The sequence below is a fragment of the Theropithecus gelada genome, chromosome 3 (genome assembly GCF_003255815.1).
Source record: "Theropithecus gelada isolate Dixy chromosome 3, Tgel_1.0, whole genome shotgun sequence".
In the NCBI taxonomy this organism is placed as follows: Eukaryota; Metazoa; Chordata; class Mammalia; order Primates; family Cercopithecidae; genus Theropithecus; species Theropithecus gelada.
In genome coordinates this window covers 64,499,733-64,524,603 of record NC_037670.1, presented here as the reverse complement: position 1 = coordinate 64,524,603, position 24,871 = coordinate 64,499,733, and the positions used below count along the sequence as shown (strand labels likewise).

The 24,871-nt window shown below is 35.4% G+C and overlaps 1 protein-coding gene across 1 annotated transcript in view; it reads left to right on the top strand.

Annotated features, from left to right (window-relative positions):
- ABCA13 (ATP binding cassette subfamily A member 13) overlaps window positions 1-24,871 on the top strand; it is a 505,863-nt gene that overhangs the window by 419,339 nt on the left and 61,653 nt on the right. Inside the window, exons 56-57 of the mRNA XM_025379476.1 lie at window positions 17,094-17,244; window positions 24,063-24,197. Coding sequence (XP_025235261.1) covers window positions 17,094-17,244; window positions 24,063-24,197 — 286 coding nt within the window. The remainder of the gene's footprint in view (window positions 1-17,093; window positions 17,245-24,062; window positions 24,198-24,871) is intronic.

Below are 24,871 nucleotides of genomic sequence, written 5' to 3'. Positions count from 1 at the left end.
ATGTAGTACAAATAATATAAACATTTGGTATCATCCTCTGTAATGATACTAATATATTGTGATTTCCAAAAAGAATGATGATACCTTATCGTTTTGAGTTATTACATATATGTATGTGTGTGTATATATAGATATATATATGGCTGTGTATCTACATATATATTATGTGTATACTTATATATATATGTCTTGTGATATTGCTTTAGCATTTGCATTTGGCATGATCATTTTAAATATTTTTAAATATGCAATGCATGTTCATGGTATAAATATCCAGGCTATAAAAAGGTACAGTCAAGGTATGTCAAAGGCACTGAAAGGTATAGTTTTCCCCAGTCATGCAGCACTTCTCTTCACAGATGTCTTGTTTAGTTTTGTGCACCTTCTATGTGTAGATTTGTGTTACAGTGAGGAGGTTGTGAGAAGGAGTTGTTCTTCAGCACATTCTTTCCAGTTTCTAAATAGTAATTGGTCATTGTTTGCTGGTCTGTGGGGTCAGTTTGGGTTATTTATATTTCCTGAAGAAGGAGAGGGTTAAAGGCTAGGGTGGAAAAGTATTGGGTACGTAGTCAGGGTAGGGAAATGTGTCATTAAGGTTTTCCCTCGCTTCTCCCATAATGAGGTCTCAGCAGAGATGATGAAGGACTCAGATGAAGAGCTAAGAATGAAGTCACCTGGCTAGAAATGCCAATACATGTAAAAGCATGACTGGCCGAAGGAGCCTGAGACCTTGACTGGGACTTCTTTCAGAGACTCAGTGTGTTGGCTGTGCACCAGTTCTCATAGAGGAAGGGCTAGTTTCCCCCATGAGGCCTGTCAGGTACAGATTTTGTAATGGCCTATGGTCAGGCCTGAAAAACTGCGTAAGTCTGTAACTGAAAGCAAGACTCCTCAAATCCCCCCAACCCCAATCAAGTTTAATTATACCCGTGTATGGTCTAGCTTTTGTTGTTTTTGTTTACTGCTGTGTGTATGTGTGTATGTGTGTGTGTGTGTGTGTGTGTGTGTGTTTTGCATGGTTTCATCTTTCTTCCTATAATTTGGAGGATTTGTAGCCTGTGTTTAGCTTCTCTGGTTTACTCTACAAATATAACTCTATATAATGCTTGGTTTCCTACTTCTTTACAGGGACTATATTAACTCCTCAGTGTAAACAATAGCAAAGTTATTTAGTATATCCGTAATTCCACATGTCATCTCCTCTCTTTCTTTTTAAATAGATCTCCTTTCGTCTTTTTCCCTCTAGCTTTTATCTTTTGGAAAAGCATCATGGCATGAAACTAGAAGTGAGACTTGGACCCACAGCCAGAGGTTCTGGGTGCAACACATCTCTCAAATCTATACTAGCACATTGATTTAGTCCAATGTAACTGTCGTATATGGTCCTGAATTCTGTCTCCTTTAAATTTGTAAAATAATAATCTCAATTTTTCCATGTCTTTTTTCTTGAGGTAAAATACATTAGAATATCCGAAAGACACTGACAGGTTAAAAGAATGGTATAAAATTGAGGCATTATCATCTTATGGCTACTGGTTATCAACAGTTTATTAACAAAAAAAAGAAGCTCTTTTTTCTGATAGCTGTACTTTCAACTTGTTTTAAGTTATAACGATTCTTAGTATATTTTGACACATAATATAGTAAAGTAACCTGTGCTCACATAGGAATTTTTTAAAATATCACTTTAGGAAAATAAAAATCTTAGTAAGTTTACCTTCCCTTGCTTAAACATCTAAAAATATCAATCAGGTGGAGAATAGTTATACTAACATTCTCAATCTTTCAATCTCTTGTAAATAGCAAAGTTGTGGTATTTCGTTTTATAAAAATTTCTTATTAATTAAAAAGTTAAATAGATTAGAAAATACATTAGAAAAATTTGAAATACTAAAGTTTAAAAACGTTTTCTGACATCACCTATTATGGAATTAATAATGCATTTAAAATTTTTGAATCTACATATATTTGGAAAATAATACAAATATGTGTAAGCTATATTACAGATAATTATTATGTGAATTAATGGCTCTCATATTTACAATCCAGATTCTGTAAAACTTAACAATGACTTACTTGATCTCTAACACTAACTTTGTGGAAGAATTAGATTTGGCAAAGGCGTTCTAAGAAAACTGGAACTGTGTGGTTTTCTGAATAGTTTTTAAAACTGAACCTGTGTGTGTCGTAAATTAAGACATCAAATGAAAGAAACATTAAATGAAAAGTCTGAGTGACTGCGGAACAGGTAATAAACATAAGCCACCGTTTGTTCTTTAAAAACATGTCTTTGATATATTACTCTCTTCCTCCAATAAATTATTAAGTGGGAAGATTGGCAGCTGCTATGAACAGAGCATGTGTGTAGTTTAATGAGCTTTCCTTTTTTTTTTTTTTGCCAGAAGTTTATAACGTTTTCTTCATGGGCAAGAACAAAAACAAAATCTCAGGAGTATGAAAATATAATTGTGTGTTAATTTTTCTGTTTTGAAAAGATGTAACTTAATCACATTTGTGACGTCTCCCCTAGCCAAGTACAAAGGAAGAAAATGAATAAAAATCATTACTGAAGTCCCTAAATGAATGATTGTATTGTCTTATGTTGCAATTGTACTAATGTTTAAATACCAATCTGAAATATGTGAGGGAACAACTTGTATTAGATGGTTAAATAGGTGTGTGTGTGTGTGTGTGTATCTTTAAACCGGTGTAATAAACTTATTCTACCTTTCAAAGAAGAAGGTAAGGCTGGGCATGGTGGCTCATGCCTGTAATCCCAGTACCCAGACTCCATCTCAAACAAAACAAAGCAAAACAAAACAGAAGAAGGTAAAAATATATTCCTGATCCACATATGAGAAACAAATGAGCATGAGAGCATCGTAATCTTTCTAAAACAATGTCAAGCTGTCATGGAGTGTGTGCTCCCTGAAGCTGTCTTTGGATTCAGTGTCTTTGGTTTTGGTCACAGGCTCAGGGCCTTCTCCTAACAAACACATGGCCCATGTTCAAGATCCAACAAGACCAGCAGACAGGAGCCTGTGACGTTCCTGTTAACACACAGAAACAATTCAGATATTCAGGATCCAGTCACTTGATGAAAGGGCAGGTGGTAAATTGGGGGTTAACCTTGCAATAAAGTATGGACAGTGGCAGTAGAAAATCCAGCAGTTTGGAAGCAAATGAATTTAAAATACTATCTGGAATGCAAATCAAATCATGACCATTGAGCTGTTCTTTCTTGACTCTCATTGACCTACTTTCACAGTTTACAGACTGCTGATAATATAAAGGAAATTAAATGCCTGCAGTGAGAAGGTTCTTGATCTGGCAAAGACTCCTCAGAGTGTTCCAAACATTTTGTTTAATTTCCAAAATTTCTTGACCTGTTATGTCATTAAATAAAGGGGGAGAAACAGCTAGTGAGCATGCATCATGATAAAAGCCACTTGAAGCTCACTTTTGTGTCCGACCCAGGACTAAAAAATGTCTTGCCTTTCTAAGTGGTGCTGAAGTGTAAAGCATACAGTTATGACTTTCACTTCTAGGTTGAGATAACTGAAATGCAAGTGCATGGAAACTGTAAAATGGATGTGAGAGTTTTCTAATAATATCAATATGATTGACAGTGATTTTGATTAAGGAGGTGTTGGTTAGCATCTCACAGAGATAGATTAGAAGATTTATATAGATGAGCTCATTTCTTTTAGGTCAGTCAGAATGAGCTCTGGTTTAGATAATAAACTCTTGCCTTGCTGAAAAGCTTTATTAGCATATGACCTCCTTTTGTATGCAAATCTTTATTAGGCTGTACCCACTCAGTGCTTTCCATCTGGATTATAAGAAGACACCATGGAAAATGGGTCCTGTTCACTTAAACTTAGTTGTGAGGTTAGTCTTCGTAGATCCTTATTTTCCCCAAAAATTCACATAAAGAAATTTAGCTATTCACAGAGCAGCAGGTATTTCAGCTAATAAAATAGAGCATGGGAAATCACAGTACAGTTTGACTTAACATGTCTTTAAAATGCTATTTGAGTACTGACCTCTACTGTGGTTTAGCACACTCTGGATCCTCTCTGCAAACATTCTACCAAACTACTTATAGTGATAGACATCACTGCTCAATAAAATCTAAAGCCTTAATAGATATGCTGTGTGCAAAAGTTGAGCGAGGTGATTTCCACTAACTGCAAAGCAAATGCAACCGTTTTAATTGTACAGCACGCAGAAGATACCCTGCTCTGAAAGTGGAAGAAAAGGTTCTTCATTTGTTTTCATTATGAAGTCATGCCCTTAGTTTAAAAATTAACCTAAGTGATTAAAAATTAGGCAGCTATCATTGAACTGGATGATGGCTTGCTTTGAAGGCAGAAAGACCTTTTCCATTGTTGAATCCCTGTGTTCTCAGAGTGCTGTGTTTCCTGTTTTGAAGTTGAAAGATACTGAGTAGAAAAAACAAGTACGGGCCTTGGGCAGCACAGAGGCTGGAAGGGTGCTGGGGTAATTGGACAATGCAAAGAATATTTGAATATGCATTCCATATCTTTATATGTTTTAGAACATTTAAAATATATATTATATGTCTTTAAATTGTTAAAGAGCTCATTGAGATTGGGCAGTAGTAGTTAGAAGACCATTCAAACACATTCTAGCAGAACTTATATAAAGACTTTTTAAACATGAACATTTGTGCTAGGTGATTTATTAATTAATGTGTGGAGATTACCAACAGTTTTAAAAATATCAAGTTAAGCATTGAGATATATAATACTCATAAATCATAAATATATGGGTTGATGAACTTTTATAATATTAGCATATGTGTAACTATCATCAGGAGAGAGACCTTTGGCAGACCCCCAAGAAACTCCCTTCATGACCCTATCTAAACCAAAGATAAACACTGTTCTGGCTTTTATTACCATAGGTTAGTTTTACTTGTTTGTGAATTTTATATAAATGGGATCATACAGTTTATATTTTTACATGAGTGATTTTTTTCTGTAAAATCATATTTGTAAAATGCATCCATATTATCACATGTTGCAATAGTTTTATTGTTATTAATAATGACAGATATTTGTTATGAGCAATTCCTGATACACATATGAATGAAATTGCCTCCATAGAGCATGTGCGTGTTTCGCTTTTGTAAATACTGGTAGTGTTTTGGTTAACTGAGATATAATTCCCATACCATCAAACTTACAGTTTTTTAAATGTAACAATTCAGTGATTTTTTACCATATTCATAAAGCCATACAATGATTTCTACTAACTCTAGAACATTTTCATTACTTTGTAAAGAAACCCTATACCAATTAGCAGTCATTCCCCATTGCTTCCCCCCATTGTCAATCATTAATCTACTTTCTATCTCTATGGATTTGAGTATCCTGGAAATTCCATATAAATAGGTTCATACAATAATTTCCTTTTATCTCAAATTCTTTTACTGTTTTTTCATAAAAGGGTATTGAGTTTTGTCAAATTCTTTTTCTGAGTTTAATGAGATGTGTGGTTTTTGCACTTTGTTCTATTAACATGATATAGATGATTGGTAGATGCAACAAATGATTAATTTTATATATTAAACTAACTTTGCATTCCTGAAATAAATTACACTTGAGCATAGTGCCTACTTCTCTTTATATGGGCTGGATTTGATTTACTTGTATTTTGTTGAGGATTTTTAAACATCTATTTGTAAGAAATACTGTTATATAGCTTTCTGTCATGTCTTTAGTTATGGTATCTGGATGAGACTGACTTTATGTAATTAGCTTGGGAATGTTTTTTTCTCCTACTTTTTGAAACAGTCTAGAAGCATTAGTGTTAATTCATCTTTAAATATTTGGTAGAACTCACCAGTGAAACCGTTTGGTACTGGGCTTTTATTTATGAAAAGGTTTTTTGGCATTGTTTCTATTGTTTTTATTATTATTATTACTAATTCAGTATCTTTACTTGTGGATCTGTTTAGATTTTCTTTTTCTCATTTGGTCACTTTCAGTATTTTCTGTCTTTCTAGGAATTTGTCCATGTTATCTAAATTTCTTAGGAGTTTGGCATATGAACATTTAGACTATTAAAAAATTTTCCATTTCTTTAAGATTGGTAGAAATGTTTTATTTCTTATTTTAGTAATTTTAATATTCTTATTCCCTTTTGTTGGTCAGTATAGCTGAGTTTGTAGATTTCATTGACCTTAAAGAATCAAGTTTTGATTCTGATTATTTTCTTTATTATTTTTTCTTCCCTGTTTTATTTATTTCTGCTCATATCATTATTATTTTTTTCATTCTGTTTTCTTTAGGTTTAGTTTGCTTTAGTTTTTGTAATTTCTTAATGTAAATGGCTAGGTTATTGTTCTGACATCTACCCTTTTAAGGAATAATACAGCTATTACAACTATATCTTTCTCTTTATGCACCTTTTCAGCTGAATACCATGTTTTGGTGTGTTGTGTTTTTGTTTTCATTCATCTCAAAGTATTTTCTAATTTTCCTTTTGATTTCTTCTTTGACCCATTGGTTATGAAGGTGTATGTTGTTTAATTTCTACACATTTGGAATTTCCTAAAGATTGCTTCTGTATTGATTTTTAATTTTAGCCCATTGTAGTCAAAGAACATACTTTGTATGATTCCAGTTCTTTTCATTTATTGAGGTTTTTTTTTTTTTTTTTTCTGACAGAGTGTTGCTGTTTCACTTATGCTGGAGTGCAGTGGCATGATCTCGGCTCACTGCAACCTCCACCTCTTGTGTTCTAGTGATTCTCCTGCCTCAGCCTTCCAAGTAGCTGGGATTACAGGCATCTGCCACCATGCCTGGCTAATTTTTGCATTTTTGGTAGAGAGTGTTTTTCACCATGTTGGGCAGGCTGGTCTTGAACTCCTGACCTAAAATGGTCCACCCACCTTGGTCTCCCAAAGTGCTAGAATTACAGGTTTGCGCCACTGTACCCAGCTAATAAGGCTTTTTTGTTCATTTGTTTAATAGCCAAACACTTGTTCTATTCTGGAGAATTGCTTCTATATACATTTGAGAAGAATGTTTATTCTGCTGTTTTTGGGTGGTGAGTTCTAAGTCTCTATAGTCAGCTGGGTCTAGTTATCTTGTTGTATTGTTCCAATCTCCTATATTTTTGTTAATCTTCTAGCATAGTCTATTAAATATTGAATATGGTGTATTGAACTTGTTATTATTGTTGAATTGTCTATTTCTCCCTATAATGCTGTCAGCATTTGCTTTGTGTGTTGTGAGGCTCTGTTCTTAATTTCATATGTTTATATGATTAGTTTGTCTTCCCAAGGAATTGACCCTTTTATTGTTATAAGATGTTTCTCTTTGTTTTTAGTAACAATATCTTCTTCAAGTCTATTCTGTTATATATTAGTAGTGTCACCTCAGCTGTCTTTTGGATACTGGTTTCATTGTATATCTTTTTGCATCCTTTTATTTTCAAACTATTTGTGACTTTGATTCTAAAGTGTATATTTTATAAACAGCATATAGTTGGATAATTAAAAAAAAAGTCCATTCTGCCAATCTGTGAATTGGTTAAATGGTTGAATTAATTGATAATTATGTGGTAATTACATTAAATGTAAATGAGCTAAATAATCTAATTACTGAGATGGTAGAATTGGTTTCCACCATTTTACTATTTGCTTTCTATATTTCCTCTATGTTTTTCATTCCTCTGTTCTTCTATTGCTGCTATCTTTTGTGCTAAATAAGTATTTTCTAAAATACCACTTTAAGTCCTTATTGTGTTTTTTGCTATATATATTTTTGAGTTATTTTCTTAGCGATTTTTCTGGGGATTGTAACTAACATCTTGAGTTAAAATTCTCTAATTTAGATTAATACCAATTTAATTTCAATAGTTTATAAAATTGCATTTCTATATAGCTCCTCTCCCATTTATGCTATTATTATTACAAATTACATTTTTAGAGATTGTGTGCTCATCAGGGTTGATTACATTTATCTTGTCGTTTATATATCTTTATATGGTAATCTTAACCAGTGCTTTTTATTTTATTTCGTTATATGGATTCATGTTACTGTTAGTACTTTTCATTTCAGCTTAAAGACTTCATTTAGTAATTTTGAGGCAGTTATACTGTCAACAAACTCTCTCGGTTTTGGTGAGCTGTAAATATCTTAATCTCTCATTAAATTCTGAAAGATAGTCATTTCTTCTTTAGTGTAGAATTCTAGGCTAGCTTTTTTTTTTTTCCTTTTAACCTCTCAACACTTTGTGCATGTCATCCTATTGTGTTCTGGCCTCTATGATGTCTGTTAAGAAAGCAACTATTAACCTTCCTGGAGATTCTTTGTACATTATGAGTCACTTCTCTCATTGCCATCATGATTTTCCCTTTGTCTGAAGTCTTTGACAGTTTGATTATGATTTGTCTAGGTATAGATTCTTTTGTATATACTACACAGATAAGGATCTCATTCCTGAATATATACAACATTATTATTTTCTTTCAATCTTTATAACTCTCTTTTTCTTGCCTTATTGGACTGACCAGCACTGGCGTTATAATGTTGAATAGAAGAGGTGGTAATGGGGACCTTTTGTTTTTGATATGAAGGGGAAAACTTTAAATATTTTATGATTAACATAGGTTGGGTGTAGTGGCTCATGTCTGTAGTCCCAGCACTGTGGGAGGCCGAGGTGGGTCGATCACTTAAGGTTAGGAGTTCAATACCAGCCTGCCCAACGTGGCAAAACCCCATCTCTACTAAAAATACCAAAAAATTAGCTGGACCTGGTGGCACACGCATGTAATCCCAGCTACTTGAGAGGCTGAGGCATGAGAATCATTTGAATCCTGGAGGCAGAGGTTGCAGTGAGCCAAGATCATGCCACTGCATTCCAGCCTGGGTGATGGAGTGAAACTTTGTCTAAAATAAAATAAAATAAATAAATATTTTATTAAACATAAATATATAGCTTCTATTGTCTTGGCATACATTTTAAAATCAGATTAGGAAAGTTCTTGTATATTTTCCTTTCTAGCTTGTAAAGTTTTTTTTTTTTCAATTTTTGACTTTTGTTTATTTTTATAAAGAATATATTTAGAGACAGGGTCTTGCTCTGTCACCCAGGCTGGAGTACAGTAGCATGATCATAGCTCACCACAGCCTCAAACATCTGGGCTCAAGTAATCTTTCTTCTTCAGCCTTCTGGCAGGTGGGACTACATGCCCAGCTGTTTTTATAAGCAATAATTTTAACATTTTACTGACTATTTTTTCTCACCTTTTCTTTATACTCTTAGTATACTATATTACATTAAATAATTTTTAAATTTTATTTTAAAAATATTGAATTCATGGATAAAGTTGACTTGGTCAAAATTTCATACCCCTTTTATGTATCACTTGATTTAATTGGGTAATAGTTGCTAAAATTTTGTGATGATTTTTATATGAAATTATCTTGTGAATTTCACTTACTGTAACACATTTGCCAGGTTTAATTGTCAAGGAATAATGGGCTCAGTAAGTAACTTGAAAATTGTTTCCAGTCTGTTTTCCAGAATAGTGTATGATCCATGTAATTTTTACATAGATATTTCAAAGAATGCCCTAATGAATGCCTTTGGGTCTAAATTTATCAAAACAATTTTAATTAATGATTCAATTTCTTTTTACATGTAGAAATTTTTAGGTTTTCTATTTCCTCCTTTTCTTGGTAGATTGTGTTTTAAGGAATTTTTCTATTCCATCTAAATTATTCCATTTCTATGCAGAAATTTGGTGCATAATATACTAAAATTTTATTTTTAATATCTATCTTAAGTGATGTTGTTAGTATTACTGATTTGGATATTTTGTATCAAATTACATTAATATTACTATTCATTACTATGTTTAAAGTACTCTATTACTGTCTTAATTTTGCTTATTATAACTTTCCAGTTCTAAAATTTTTATTCGATTTTTTAAATTGATTTCAGTTTTCTGGTAAAATTCACCTTTTTTTCCTCTTTTTTGATCATTTATTAATTAAACTATGTTAAAGTCTATGTCTGATAACTCCAATATCTATATCACTTGTGGATTTATTTTCATTTTATTTGTTTTTTACATTAGTTTTTATTTATTTTTATTTATTTATTTTTTTAGTGGTATTCCTGGTGTATTTATTTGCTAGGACTACTGTAAAAATATACCTCTGGCCGGGTGCAGTGGCTCATGCTTGTAATCCCAGTGCACTGGGAGGTTAAGGTGGGAGGATCATTTGAGGCTAGGAGTTTGAGAACAGCCTGGACAACATAGCGAGACTCCATCTCTACAAAACAGAAACAAAACAAAACAACAACAACAAAAACATTTAATCAGCCAGGTCTGATGGTAAGGTGCATGTACGTAGTCTGAGCTACTTGGGAGGCTGAGGTGGGAGGATTGCTGGAGCCCAGAATTTAGAGGCTGCAGTAAGCTATGATTACGCCACTGCACTCCAGCCTCAGCTACAGAGTGAAACTCCATCTCAAAGCAACAACAACATGAATGACAACAAAACACAAACTTAGTGGCTTAAACCAGGAAAACTTATTATCTCATGGTTCTAGAGGCTTGAACTCTGAGATCAAACTGTTGCCAGTATTAGTTCCTTCTGACTGCTGTCGGGGAGGGCTCTGATACAGGCCTGTCTCCTTGGCTTATACATGGCCATCTTCTCTCTGTTTGTTTACATAGTCTTCCCTCTGTATGTATCTGTGTCCACATTTTCCCTTTTTTAAGGACATCAGTCATACCAGATTAGAGCCCATCATAGTAGCCTCATTTAAATTTGATTTTTTCTTTGACATTTTATCTCCAAATAAGGTCATATTCCAAGGGACAGGGAGTTAGGGCTCCAACATTATTATTATTATTACTATTATTTTGGATGGGACACAATTCAACCCATAACAACTGATAAAGTTTGATTGAATGAAAACATTTAGAGTCTCTGGATGATTCTGTTTTCCTTCAAAGAGAATTCTCTTTAGCTTCGATATGGAATTATAACATATGAAATTATCTCAGCAAACTCATCTAAAATCATTTAAATAAATTTTTAAAAGGGCTTGTCTATTTGTACATTTCCGGAGGCTTCACTGTTCAATGGCCCTGATTGAGAGCCATGTTTGTTTGCCAGAGTCCTGACACCTGAATGTCTGCTTAATGACAGTTTCTGTTATCCCAGTTGGTTATTTCAGGTTTGTTATAAACTTGGTAGGTTTACTTACTTTTTAGATTCTTAGAGTTCTGTCTTGATTTCCCTCTTCAATTATAGACCTGCATTGCTCATACATTAATGAACACCTTAAGCATGAGACACCTAGAGTTACAGAGTTTTTCTTACTTTCTTCCTCCTGGGGTATTGGCCTCTCAAGTCCTACCTGCTCTGGTAGCCCTGAATCTCAATTTTTATGTCTTCCAAAGACTAATAACAGCTTTTCTTAGCTCCTCTGCCTTTTAGCAGTCACTTTCTCCACAGTATCATTACTTCTTCTTCCTTATTTTATATGTGTGGCTAATACTTCAAGGAAAAACAAACAAAATACATGTCTCCTCTCAGTGAGTTTTTCTTCTTTTTGGGATTTGAATCTTTAATTCCTAGTCTTTAAATAGATTTTTCTGCATTTTATCCAGCTGTTCCATTGTTTTATGGGCTATTGAAAACAACTCGCATTTTAGTGTCAATTTTGATAATAAAGCACAAGGATAATACAGCACATGGATGGTATATTTGAAGCCACAGATAATATATACATTAACCTTTACAAATATTCCCCTATCCAGTAAACACTTGAAGCTTGAGTTTCCAGTAGACATTTTTTTTTTTTTTTTTTTTTACATAACACATATAAACATTTTATGGTACATACTTACGTTTAACATTTATTCATTGTTTATCTGAATTACAAATTTAAGTGCATGTTTTGTATTTTTTTCTGGCAATCTTGCTCTCTTTAGAAGAATGAATAAACAATAATACATCGGAATAATTACGGTACAAAAACTGATTGGAGCACTGTGGAAAGACTGTACCTAAAAATTATACATGGATATTCTTATTATTTAAATATAAGGGAATGCTTTTTTAAAAGTTGATACTTTGAAGACTTAAAAGTTAAAATTTTATGACACAAATGTGGAAACTCTCATGACAAATGTACTAGCTGAATTTGAAAGATAGGAGAATATGGATGTAATAGAAACTGATGTAAAGGAAATTAAGTACCCAGTAGATCTTAAATTCTGTTTTCTCTTATATTTATCACATACAATAGAATTAAAAGTGCAGAATGTTAAATTAGTGCTGCCAGTGATAAACTTGAGAAATTGTTTCATGGTGTACATTAGAAGCCATTGACTCGGTGAGTAAGAGAATGGTGGACAATGTGCAGGATGGAGAGATTCATTTAAAATGTATAGCTTTTCCTGTGGGGCAGAGATATGGAATATGAGAAAAAATGAAACAAAAACTACTGAAAAATGTACTGAGTTGTGGTTTTTGGTACAATATTTAAAGAGCTTGTAAGCTGTCACTTTCATTTTCACAACAGGAAAATACCTTAAAAGCTAAAAATTATCAACTCTTCTTAGAGCCATCAGAGACTTGAGGTCACAGAGCAAACTGCTACCCCATACTGGACAGACAGTCAGGGGATCCCCTACACCCGTGGGTTCATATCCTTGGATTCAACTAACTGCACTGCAAAATATTCAGGAAAAAAGGGATGATTCTGTCTGTACTGAACATGTACAGACTTTTTCTGTTGTTAATATTCCCTAAAATGTACAGCATAAGCACTGTTTATATGGCATTTACAATGTATTGGGTATTATAAGTCATCAAGAAATTATTTAAAGTATTTGGGAAGATGTACGTAGGTTATAAGCAAATACTACACTATTTTATATAAAGGACTTGAGCATCCGTGGATTTTTAGTGTCCAAGGAGAGTCCTAGACCCATCCTCTATGGGTACTGAAAATACTATAAATACTATAATAGAAGGAAGCCCAGGACTGTGAATCAGGAGACCTAGAAGCAGAAGTCACCAGATGGAGCCAGGATCAGTAGGAACACATCAACTATAATCAAAAAGCGGTGTAGGCTCAGTGTGGACTAACTTGAAAGTAGCCTTGGGGGCTCCTCACTGGTGAGTATTACCTACAGGAACCCTACCAGATTCTCAGTGTGAAGACTGGGGAAAAAGTCCCTTTGTGCTTTCAGCAGGAAGTAATTATATGAAAATATGCCCAGACCTCTCTGTAAGGCTTAGAAAGACCAGCCCTAAGGGGAAGCTGTTTTTCCAGAGCCTAACTGACCTGGGAAAAGGGGAATGCCCAGCTCAGGCACTAGAAGACTGAGACATGATTGTGAGAATAGACAACTCTTCCCCTCAACCAGCTCCTCACCACCACTTCGGTGGAGCTCCTGTGTAATAACCAAAGACTATAGAACTACAAGCCTCAGACTCTAAGATGGAATCTCTAGGCAAACTCAAAGACAATTGGATATAAACCCAAGGACACTAGAACTGACACCACTGAGACAGCCACCAGTAAGCACAACATAACTTCTAGTCAGATAAACTCAAACCTCACATTAAAATCCCAAATGCAGCTTAACAGTAAAGGAACAGACATTATCCAAACTATGCCGTCAAACCACAATGGAATTAAACTAGAAATAAAAAAATAGAAGGATAGCTTTAGACATCCCCAAATATTTGGAGATTAAACAACATATTTCTGGGTAACACATAGGTCAGAGAAATCAGAAAGGAAATTACAAAAATTAAGCTTAAATGAAAATGAAATTTAAACCTATCACAGTTTGTGGGATACAGCTAAAGTGGTGCTTAAAGGAAAATTAATGGAATTTAATGCATCTATTAGAAAAGATGAGAGACTAAAATAGCTAATCTAAGCTTATACCTTACTAAACTAGAGGAAGAGGAGCAAATTAAATTGAAAGTAAGCAGAAGAAAAGAAATGATACAAATTGGTGGAGAAATCAATACAATTGTAAAAAGAAAAATAATAGAGAAAAATCAATGAAACTAAAAGTTGAAATCAATGAACTAAAAGATGAAATAAATAAAATTGATAAACTCCTAGTGAGATTACCGATGAAAAAAAGAAAATACAAATTACTAATATCGAAACTCAAAGATGTCATCCTTACTAATCTCGTGAACATTAAAATATTAATAAGGAAATATTTTGAGCAACTCTATGCCCACATCTTGAATAACTTACTTCAAATGGGCCAATTCCCTAAATACACGATTTACCCAAACACATACAATGAGAAATAGACAATCCAAATAGGTATATATCAATGAAGGAAATTGAATCAATAACTAATGACCATAAAAGCAAAAGCACTAGACTTAGGTGGTCTCACTAGTGAATTCTACCATTTAAGAAAGAAATGATATCAATTTACTAAAATGTCCTTTGAAAATACAGAACAAATATGGTTTAACTGTTTTTATGAGGCCAGCATTACCAAAATACTGAAACCAGACAAGGACATTACAAGAAAGGAAAACTATAGCTTAGTGTCTCTTATGAATATACATGCAAAAATTCTCAACAAAGTATCAAATTGAATCTAACAATGTATGAAAAGAATTATATACTATGACAAAGAAGGATTTATTCCAGATAGTCAAGGTTTATTCATTTTTGAAAATCAATTAATATAATCCATTACATCAATAGAATAAAAGGAAAAAATAGTTTGATCCTATTAACAGATGCTTAAAAAAGTTTTTCACAAAAGCAACACTCATTCATGATACTAACTCTCAACCAACTAGGAACAGAAAGGAAATTCCTTAACTTGATAAAGAACACTGACAATAAACCTTCAAGTAATATAGTACTAAATCATGAGAAGCTAGATACCTTTCTCCTAAATTTGGGAACAAGACGAGGATGTCCTCTCTCTCCATTCTTATCTCAATACTCTGCCGGCAAGCAGTCCTACATAATCCAATAACAGCAGAAAAAGGACTTAAACTCACACAGATTGGGAAGGAATAAATAAAACTCTTATTGCTTGTAGATGACATGATTATATATGTAGAAACTTCCAAAGAATTGTCAAAAAAAAAAAAATGCTCCTAGAACTGATAAACATTTATATCAAGGTTTCAGGATACAACGTTAATTTAGAAAAGTCATATGTTTCCCTATATATCTACAATGAATGATTGGAATTTGAAATTTTAAAAACATATCATTTACATTAACAATCCCTAAAATGGAATACTTAGCTATAAATCTAACAAATTACATGAGGAAAACTACAAAATCCTAATGAAATAAATGGAAAAAAGCTCCAAATAAATAGATATTCCATGTTTTGGGGTAGAAAGATTTAATATCAACAAGATGTTAGTTCTTCCCAACTTGAATGTTAGGTTTAATGCAACCCCAATCAAAATCCCAGTGTTACTTTGTGGATATTAACAAACTGATTTTCAAGTACATGTGGAAAGACAAAAGATCCATGATAGGCAACACAGTGTGGAAGAAGAACAGAGTCTGAAGACTGACATTACCTGACTTTAAGACTTACTGTAAAGGCTCAGTAACTTCAAGAGATAGCCCCACACCAATACAGTCAACTGATATATGAGAAGAGAACAAAGGCAATCATGTGGGAAAATTGTCATCTTTGCAACAAATGGTGCCAGAACAAATGGACATCCACATGCCAGACAATGAATCTTGGCACTTAACTTATACCTGTGACAAAAATTAACTCCAAGTGGATCTATGACCTGATTGTAAAATGCAGATTATAAAAGTTCTAGAAAATAACATAGGATAAAATCTAGGTGACTTTGGATGTGACAATGTCTTTTTAGATACAATATCAAAAGCATGATCCATAAAAGAAAATGTTGGTAAGTTTGACTTCATTAAAGTATATTTCTGCTCTGCAAAAGAGACTGTTAAGAGATTAAAAGGTCAATCCATAGACTGGGAAAAAAATTTTGAGACCCATGTCTCGTAAAAAACTTGTCTACAAAATACATAAAGTTTTGTATACATAAACTTGTATGCAAAATCCTTAAAATTAAACCATAAGAAAACACACAGCTAAAACATGGGCAAAAGATGTGAAATGTGAACAGATGTCTCACCAAAGAAGACAGATGCAAGTAAGTTCATGATAAGATGCTCGACATCATATGTCATTGGAGAATGGCAAATTACAGCCACAATGCAATGCATTTCCATACCTAATAGAATGAATAAAATACAAAACACCGACAACACTAAATGTTGACAACAATGTGGAGCAATAGGAACCCTCATTTGCTGCTGATGAGAATTCAAAATGGTACAACCACTTTGGCAGACAGTTTGGCAGAATCTTATAAAACTCAGTATAGTCTTTCCATCTGATTCAGCAATACATATTAATTAAAAAAAAACAGTTTTATTATGTATGTATGCACAGGAGTTTCACACAAAAAATAAGACTCAAGGAGCTTCCCAGATGATTGAGGCTTATACACCGTATGAGGTTAAACAAAGCGAAAAGGATTTGGGGATCCCGGGCAGGGGAGGCCAGCTATGGGAAGGTGAGGGGAGGAAATGTATGCTGGATTAGGGTTGTCTCATTACGCAGATAAGAGTCTCTCTGGTTCAGAGTTGTCTGGGAAAGTAGCTCTCTTTCTGGTAGGGAGACATCTTTACAAATGGAAATTTCCTTTGTAAATGTGAATTTCCTTTTCAAAAGAAGACAATTTATACTCAATTTTTAGGCAGTTAAGGAGAGGTAAAGAGCTGTTCCTGTGTCTTCTGGTCTTCCTGTGTCTTCAATTGCCTTTAGCTCAAAATAATGCATATGCCAAAGAGGCCTATTTTGGGGTGACTTCTTGTATCCTTCATTTCTCGTGAATTGAACTTATTCTTGTGAAATGAACTAATTGTTTTGAATAAACTGCAGTGGACTTGTTATTGATGAGCCACATTTTAAAAATGGGTTGATGCCAGTTTGGGAAGCTGCTGTTCTCAGGCTGTGCTGCTTCTCTCTGCAGGGATGCTGTGGACCTGTCTTCTGCTGGCGCCGCAGGCGTGCTCATTGGCTACTGTCCCCAGCAGGATGCCCTGGACGAGCTTCTGACTGGTTGGGAACATCTCCATTATTACTGTAGCTTACGCGGGATTCCAAGGCAGTGCATCCCTGAGGTAAATCTCCCTGGGGTCTTCTAGATAAAGGGACCCATTGAGGAATGCTTGGTGACCACCTCTGGCTCCAAGGCAGCTCTCTCACCCTGTGAGGAGAAGAAACTGTAGTAGCAGATAAACTTACCTGCAAGAGATTTTCCAATGTGATTATACTGAAGAAAACATTAAATAAATTTGCCTTATTTACATTATATATTTAAACTGCATCTGTGTGAGGCAGTCATGTGGTCAGAGTTAAAACATAAATACATCATTTATAACTTTGTATCCTCCTTGCTCTTTTGTTCCTCTCTAAATACCTTTTACATTTATTGAATGACTAATTTGTATTCAGGAAGAAATATCACAAACTCTGTATTTTCAGGGCTTATGAAAGAGTGGGCACAAAATACGTGTGGAAACTGGGGAATTGTTGGAAGGAATGACTTCCTGATGAGTGGGCGGACAGATTCCTACTGCCAGGGGATTCCTTTCTGGGTGGCCTTAGGGGAATGAAGGAGTGGCAGGAACTGCAGACCTCCGTACCCCCATCACTGCCTGTGACAGGAGAGAGGCAGATGGAGCAGTGAGAGAGCAAAAGACAGCTGCCACTTCTTCTGCACGACTAGAGGTCAGCAAAGCAGAGCGGACAGCATTGATTGACAGCTCAGGACATTGTACCGTGAGCCACCAAAATTGCAGTTATTTAAGCACATTTTTACCTTTTCTGCATCTCATTATAGAAAGTCTGGGGTGCGTGCTCCTCAGATTTCTGGATTCTGAACTACAAGCAGAAATAAGTGGCTTATATGATGCATTTGCAATTAGATTCTGCGGGAGAGGGAACATTCTAGGACTCACAGGAGACAACACTAATAGCCTTCACCTTCACTGGTTCATGAACATTCATTCTCTGTTCTGTTTTTATAATGCTTCAGCATTTGTTCTTATTTATGCTTTCTAACTTTAAGTGAAACTAAACAGAATGTCTGCACCTCATTGTAAGGACGCTGGCCCCTTTTCCCATCTCCTGTCTTAATAAAGCAAAGATAACCGACCACCCCACAGAGACCTGCTGGTTGTAGTTAAACAGTTATTGGCATCCGTGACTAATTGTTGGCTCAATTTTTAATCAGTGTTTTATCTCTGTCAGCTCCTCCTTGTTAGTTTTTGATGAAAGAGGCGGGTGCTTGGCAATGGCTTTAAGCTGGTGCTTTTGTTTTTTGAGGGAAACATGCTTATGAAAAAAGCTCTCATTAATGTAGTAAGAGTCGGTGCTTTCTGTCATTCAGGGCAATTGTGTCTTGATGTTCAGCTGTCTTACAACTTTGTTTTTCTGAATTGTTCTACCAAGAAAAGTTATTTAAATGGTAACCAATTAGGAACTGCCTTCATTTCCTTTATACAACTGTAACTGATTTTGCAGACAGTAATGCTACTTGCTCTTGTTTCTAAGATGTCAGCTCACTTTTGCATCTGTTCCCAAAGGAGTTGGCTCCTTTTCTGGAAAAAAATTCTCTCTTCTATATATTTGGGGGATATTTAAGTTATAGAACAGGCATATCCATTCTGAGGTGCTTATCACAAGGTGTCCAGAAGGAATTATTATAAAGTAATGGAAAACAGTAGTTTTATCTTTCAGTATTTCAGTATTTATTTTCAGTATTTATTCCATGTCAGGTACTGTTCTAAGTATTTTACAGCAACCATATGAAGTAGATGCTTATTCCCATTCTACAAACTGAGAAATTAGACACAGTTTAATTGAGACACAGAGACACAGGAAAACTGAGACACCAGAGAAATTAGGCCATTTGGCCACATTCACATGGCTAGTATTTGGCAAGGTTTTGCTTTGAAACCATATAAACCAGCTCCAGGGTACAAGTTCTTGACTAAGACATTACTCTGACATTTATTTTATCCAGGTTGTTAGTTCTATAAGATGGAATTCTTGGTGTATTAACAGTTCAGTCTTATTTTTATACCCCTGGGGTGGCCAAAGAAGTGGAAACTGTGTGGGGTTAGTGCATGACTTCTCTAACATGGAACTCCTCCTGCTGCCTGGCTTTCCATTGGGCTGGAGTTGGGCTCAACATGTGCGCCTCATGAGTCTTTCAGAACTCATAGATACGGGGGTAATCTTTAGACACATCTGCTGCTCACCTTAGTTGTTTTCTTCAGGCTGCCATCTATTTTCATTGTAACATGGACAGCCACCATTGTATGTTCTCTGATTCTAAGTGGAAGACCCTCTGTGCTTGCTGGGAGGCTCCTTTGTTCAGCTTTACAGTCCCCTGTCCTCCCTCCCTGGGACCCTCAGAGCCCATGCTGTGGCTGAGCCAGCCCACCTGTGCTCCATTTGCTGGTCATTTCTATGTATGGTCAAATTGCTCACTTCCCCAACCTTTCAAAAGTTTGGTGAGGTAAGAATAAGATGCCACTTTATAAAGCTTGAATTTAGGTTCGGCAAGTTAACGTCATGATTTTCAATTTTCCCATGATTTACACTGCACAGTTTTGTGCAGTGTGCATATTTGAGCCTGAATTTAATTAACCTTGTATAACATGTTATATCAAGTTATATCACTTGGTTATTACCAGATGATGCAAAAGATGAGGGCTACACAGTCTGGGATGCTAGAGAAAATGTGTAAGAGTCCATCATGCTAGGTAGTTTTAATGTTAGTGTCATACCATAACAAACAAACAATACTTCTAAATGGGAAGAGATTTGGCAAATTCTGCGTGTTAGTTTTCCCTGGTATAGAAGAGGTATGGCCCCTCATCATCTTAGTTTTGTTAATACCTGCACATGCCTACCAGGGAATATACCTACTGTGTCTTGCTTCCTCCCCCTATCTTCTCTAAAGGCATGACTTTTATCTTTAAGTTTTCTTTCATTCACACAGTCAGTTTAGCTAGAAGGAGCTAGAAGTTATAAGATAGTAGGAATGGGGACAGGAGATCATCTTTAGAGGAAGGGCCAGGATAAACATTTCCATCTGAAATCCTTGGTTTCCTTTCCCTACTTTACTACTCATTTTGATCTTTAATCTCACAGAAAATGTTGACCTGGCCATTATGCGTGCTAGTGGAAACATTTTGGCTTTGGAGTCCAGCAGATGTATGTGTGAATCTCAGGGCAATTTATTTTGGCTCCAGTGATGTTTATAGAAGTCCTACTATGTGCCAAACATGAATAAGCACTGGGGCTATGCATCCCGGTGCATATCCCATTGGGATTCATTCCAAAACGAATACATCCCCAAATGAAAGCATCTCAAAACAAATGCATTCCAGTAACTTGCCTTAAATATGGTACAATTTCTAGAGTTTCATGAGAGAAAAATACCAAACTGCAGAGAGAGATTCTGTGAACTTTTGACATTTTGGGATTTTAGGCAGTATTTTGCCAACCGAGATTGCTAAGGCATTGCTTTTGCCATTACTTTGACAGTATTGCTGAGTGCAGAAAAGAGTACAGCAAAATACTTCTTATTAGGCTATTTTCAGTTATTTTCTGACAACATGACATTCAGAAAACATTGGATCAAACTAATACATTTGTTCCTGTATACTCTGGAATCTTTCCTACGGTTAACCAATCCAGAATTTGCAGGGTGCAATATTTAACCTTTTGTGAAACTGGGAAAACATGATATATATTTCCTAACTTCATAAAAATGTGCAAGAATAATTTGGCAAGTTTATTCAAAATGTAACTTGCATTCTCAGGTGCATTTCTCCAGAACCAAGTGCTTATATTATTATTTTTTTGTTTCATTTGTCAGTTTATCAGCTTTCATTTATGTATTGCTAATCTTTGAATAACATAGATGAGAGTAACTAAAAATTTCTTTCTAATACATGCACACACACGCATATTTTCATTCTCTTTTTCTTGTAATATTTATAGGTCTAAAAAGAACCAAAAAAAATCGACTTCACAATTTGTCATTTTTGCCAGCCTCACCACTGTTAGTACAGCAGGTCTCCAAATAACGTTGTTTAGTTCAACATTGTTTCATTACAATGATGGGAAAAATAAAATTGATTTTCTGCCAGGACTGCTGTCGGAGAGGAGTTTGCACGCTCTCCCCATGGCTACGTATGTTTTATCCAGGTATACTTGTTTTCTGTCATGTCCCAAAGCTGTGTACATTAGTTTCTTTGGTGTGTCTAAATTGAGTCCATGTGGGTGAGTACATGTGGACATGTGAGTGCACCCTGTGATAGAATGGAATGCAGTCCAGGGCTGTTACTGCCTGGTGCCCTGAGCTTCCAGCATAGACTCTGACCACCCTCAACCCTGAACTGGAATAATTGGGTAAATCATGTTTTTGTTAATCTTTCACAAATGTATGTGTAGCTCACATTTATTTCAGTGTTTGCTCTTAGAAGTAGTTATTTTTATTTAGAAGTTTGGAGATGTTTTTGTGACCAGACATATGACATAGGAACTTTTGTTTCTACCAATCAGCTTACGGTAAAACTGGTTTCATTAAATGTTGATTCAGTTAAAGCAGTCTCCAAGAACATATGGATGACATTAAGTAAGGACTGCATTGGCTTTTTCCCGACAGATAAAGCTTTCTAACAGGGTCTGTAATGCTCTTAGTTTTCTTCTCTTTTATGGGGACGTGTGCGTCCTTTTCCAGGAAGCCTCCCTGGTTTCCTTCCTTCATCTCTCATTATGAGTGTTTATCTAGCACTGATTTACGCTTCTTGGCCATTCTTCTCGGAGAAAAATTTGGATGAAGCTACATTACTACTTCTGTTATCTCTTTAATTCCTGAAATGCCAGGCATTTATATTTCTTCATTTATATGACCCTTCTCTTAATATTTGTGTGTGTTTGCTTGTGAGGAATAAAATGTTTTGTCTTGATATTTTAGAATTCACTTAAGTGAATTTTTATTCAACTGGTGATATTTGAAATAATTGGTCTGAATGGAGCCAGGAAAAAGGATGATTCATATAAAACATTCTGGGGAAAATGACTTTACTTTCAATAAGACCAACTACTGGCCTTGATAAGATTTTCTTAGGCAGATAGGAGGAGATTAAATATTTCATCTTTATGTATCTTTGGGGCCTGGAAATCTGCATTTCCTAGAATTATACTATTTCACCATAAGACCAGTCCTTGACCCTCTTCATTCATCTGCAATATATTTTGAAGTTGTACAAGTAAAGCCGTATAACAATTTCTGTTGAAAGATTTTATTGGGGGATGTAATGATTATCCTAATATTTGTAGCGGTTCTTAATGCTTCATTATCCTTCATTATCCTGTTATTATCCTAACTTTTATGCACTTGTCAAAAAGAGTATACACATTAGTTTATATTTATTTAGTTATTTGGGATGCACAATTATTAACCCATCTTTTTAGTCCTAAGGAAGTTTTCCCTCTTCTAAATTTGAATTAAAATATGATCTTGGTCAATTTGGCTAAATGATGATACCTAAAAAATGAATCTATATTAATACTTCTATGGTCATAAGAGTTAAATAAAATTGTTTGCAACATTTTTAAATTATGCTAAGTTCGAAACAAAAAAGTTACTTACCTTGGACCCCAAGAAGAATTAATCCAGCATAGGAGACAGACTGGAAACAGAAAATGTAGTGTGGTACAAATTACAGTGGGAAATGCTAAATAAAAGCATTCTATAGACACATAATACACAGAAGGGGTGACACATATAACACACAGAAGAAGTGACAATTATTTTTTCTGATGAGAGATATGGGCTGGGCCTTCTAGGATGTGGGACAAGCTGGCAGGGTGGAAAGCAGGGAAGAATAAAGAAGCTGTGAACCCCAGGCTTTTGGGTACGGTCTGAACTCTCCTGTGGCTGGTGGGGGGGTGAGGTTTGACAAATGCTGCCACCATCCTTGGGACTTGGCAAAGTGGTTTTCAGCAGTTGCAAATAAGAAATATTTCCCATTCCCCTCCCTACCTCTAGTTACTTTATAAACCAAACTCTGAGTTTGCAAACATTAACAGTGGCTTCTCAATGTGAAAGGGTTATTTCTTTCCTTGTGTTAATATTGAAAATTCCCTCCAGCCATAAAAACGAACAAAATCACATCCTTTGCAGCAGCGTGGATGCAGCTGGAGGCATCATCCTAAGCAAATTAACACCGGAACACAAAACCAAATACATGTGTTTTTATTTATAGGGGGCAGCTTAACATTGGGTACACATGGACACAAACATGGCAGCAGTAGACACGTGGAAATCCAAAAGTGTGGAGGGAGGGCATGAGACAAGGGGTGAAGAACTACCTGTTGGGCTCCATGCTCACTACTTGGGTGATGGATCATTAGAAGCCCAAACCTCAGCATCACACAAAATACCCATGTAACAAACCTGCACATAGACACCCGGAATCTAAAATAATAAAGAAAGTGTTCTACTTCGGTTGTCTTCACCCTTTAAGTTTTGACACCTCTTTCCATTAGTTTCATTCCTATTTATTTCCTTCTCAGTTTTCTTTTTGGCATACCCGTCTCTGCTCACCTTAACATGGGTATTTATCTGGACCTCCAACCTCGAGTGTGTTTCTTGCCCACCCTGCTCCCTGAACTCTAGATGTGATTATTTTGACCGTCACTTAAATGTCTCCAGCCACAGAAAACTCCCACCTGTTCACTCTCAATTACTGCCTGTATGGTGAAGGGGGATGTTTCAGGAGATGCACTTGATTGTATGTGTGAAGATGAGCAGGGTTAGTGGGAGGGAGAAGCAGGAGTGAGGACTGAGACCAGGTTTCTGGTGGGCACTTTGGTGAATGCTGGTGTGCACATGCACATCCCTCTCTTCCAGGTTGCTGGAGATCTCATCAGGCGCTTACACCTTGAAGCCCATGCGGACAAACCTGTGGCCACCTACAGTGGGGGAACCAAGCGGAAACTCTCTACAGCCCTGGCCCTGGTGGGGAAACCTGACATTCTTTTATTGGTGAGTAGAGGAATGTCAATGTCTTGGAATAAGACACATATTGCATATTGATTTATAAACTGATTTTAAGAGTTTTTCTGGGAAGTAACTTTAGAACTTGCAAAGCTGGTTCTACAAACTAGTAAACTGTTTTGCCATAAGCCAACATTTCCCAAACATCATTTGAATTTTACAGAAATAAAATACCTTTTGCTAGATTCACTTATATTCGTCAAACTGAAAATTCTATAAAATTTTAACATTAAAACAGTGTTTTAAAAGATTACTAGAATTCATCTGTAATCTGAAACCCATTATGTTTTCCTCTAGAATATTGCTTTGATGTCTTTTTCTCTGTGGAGCTGTATGTTTATCACAGCAGTAGTGACACCTGTCATGGTGAATCTTGAAGATGGGTGTTGAGAGTGAAGACTGGCTATGATGTTGAGGGTAGGAAGAAAACTCCAGCAAGAGGGTAGAGTATATGCAATGGTCTTGAGACAAGGTAGTCTGTAATCAGTCTGGGGACTGCAATTAATTTGATTTGAATGAAACAAAGCATTAATTGGAGGCAACATTTGTCAAGAAATGGAGTTAATTGTCTTACATTTCATAAAACAGCTATAATTGTTAATACAAGTAATGCCATTGAAAGAATAAATAAAGGCTATTGTTACGTGCCGTAAATTGGATTC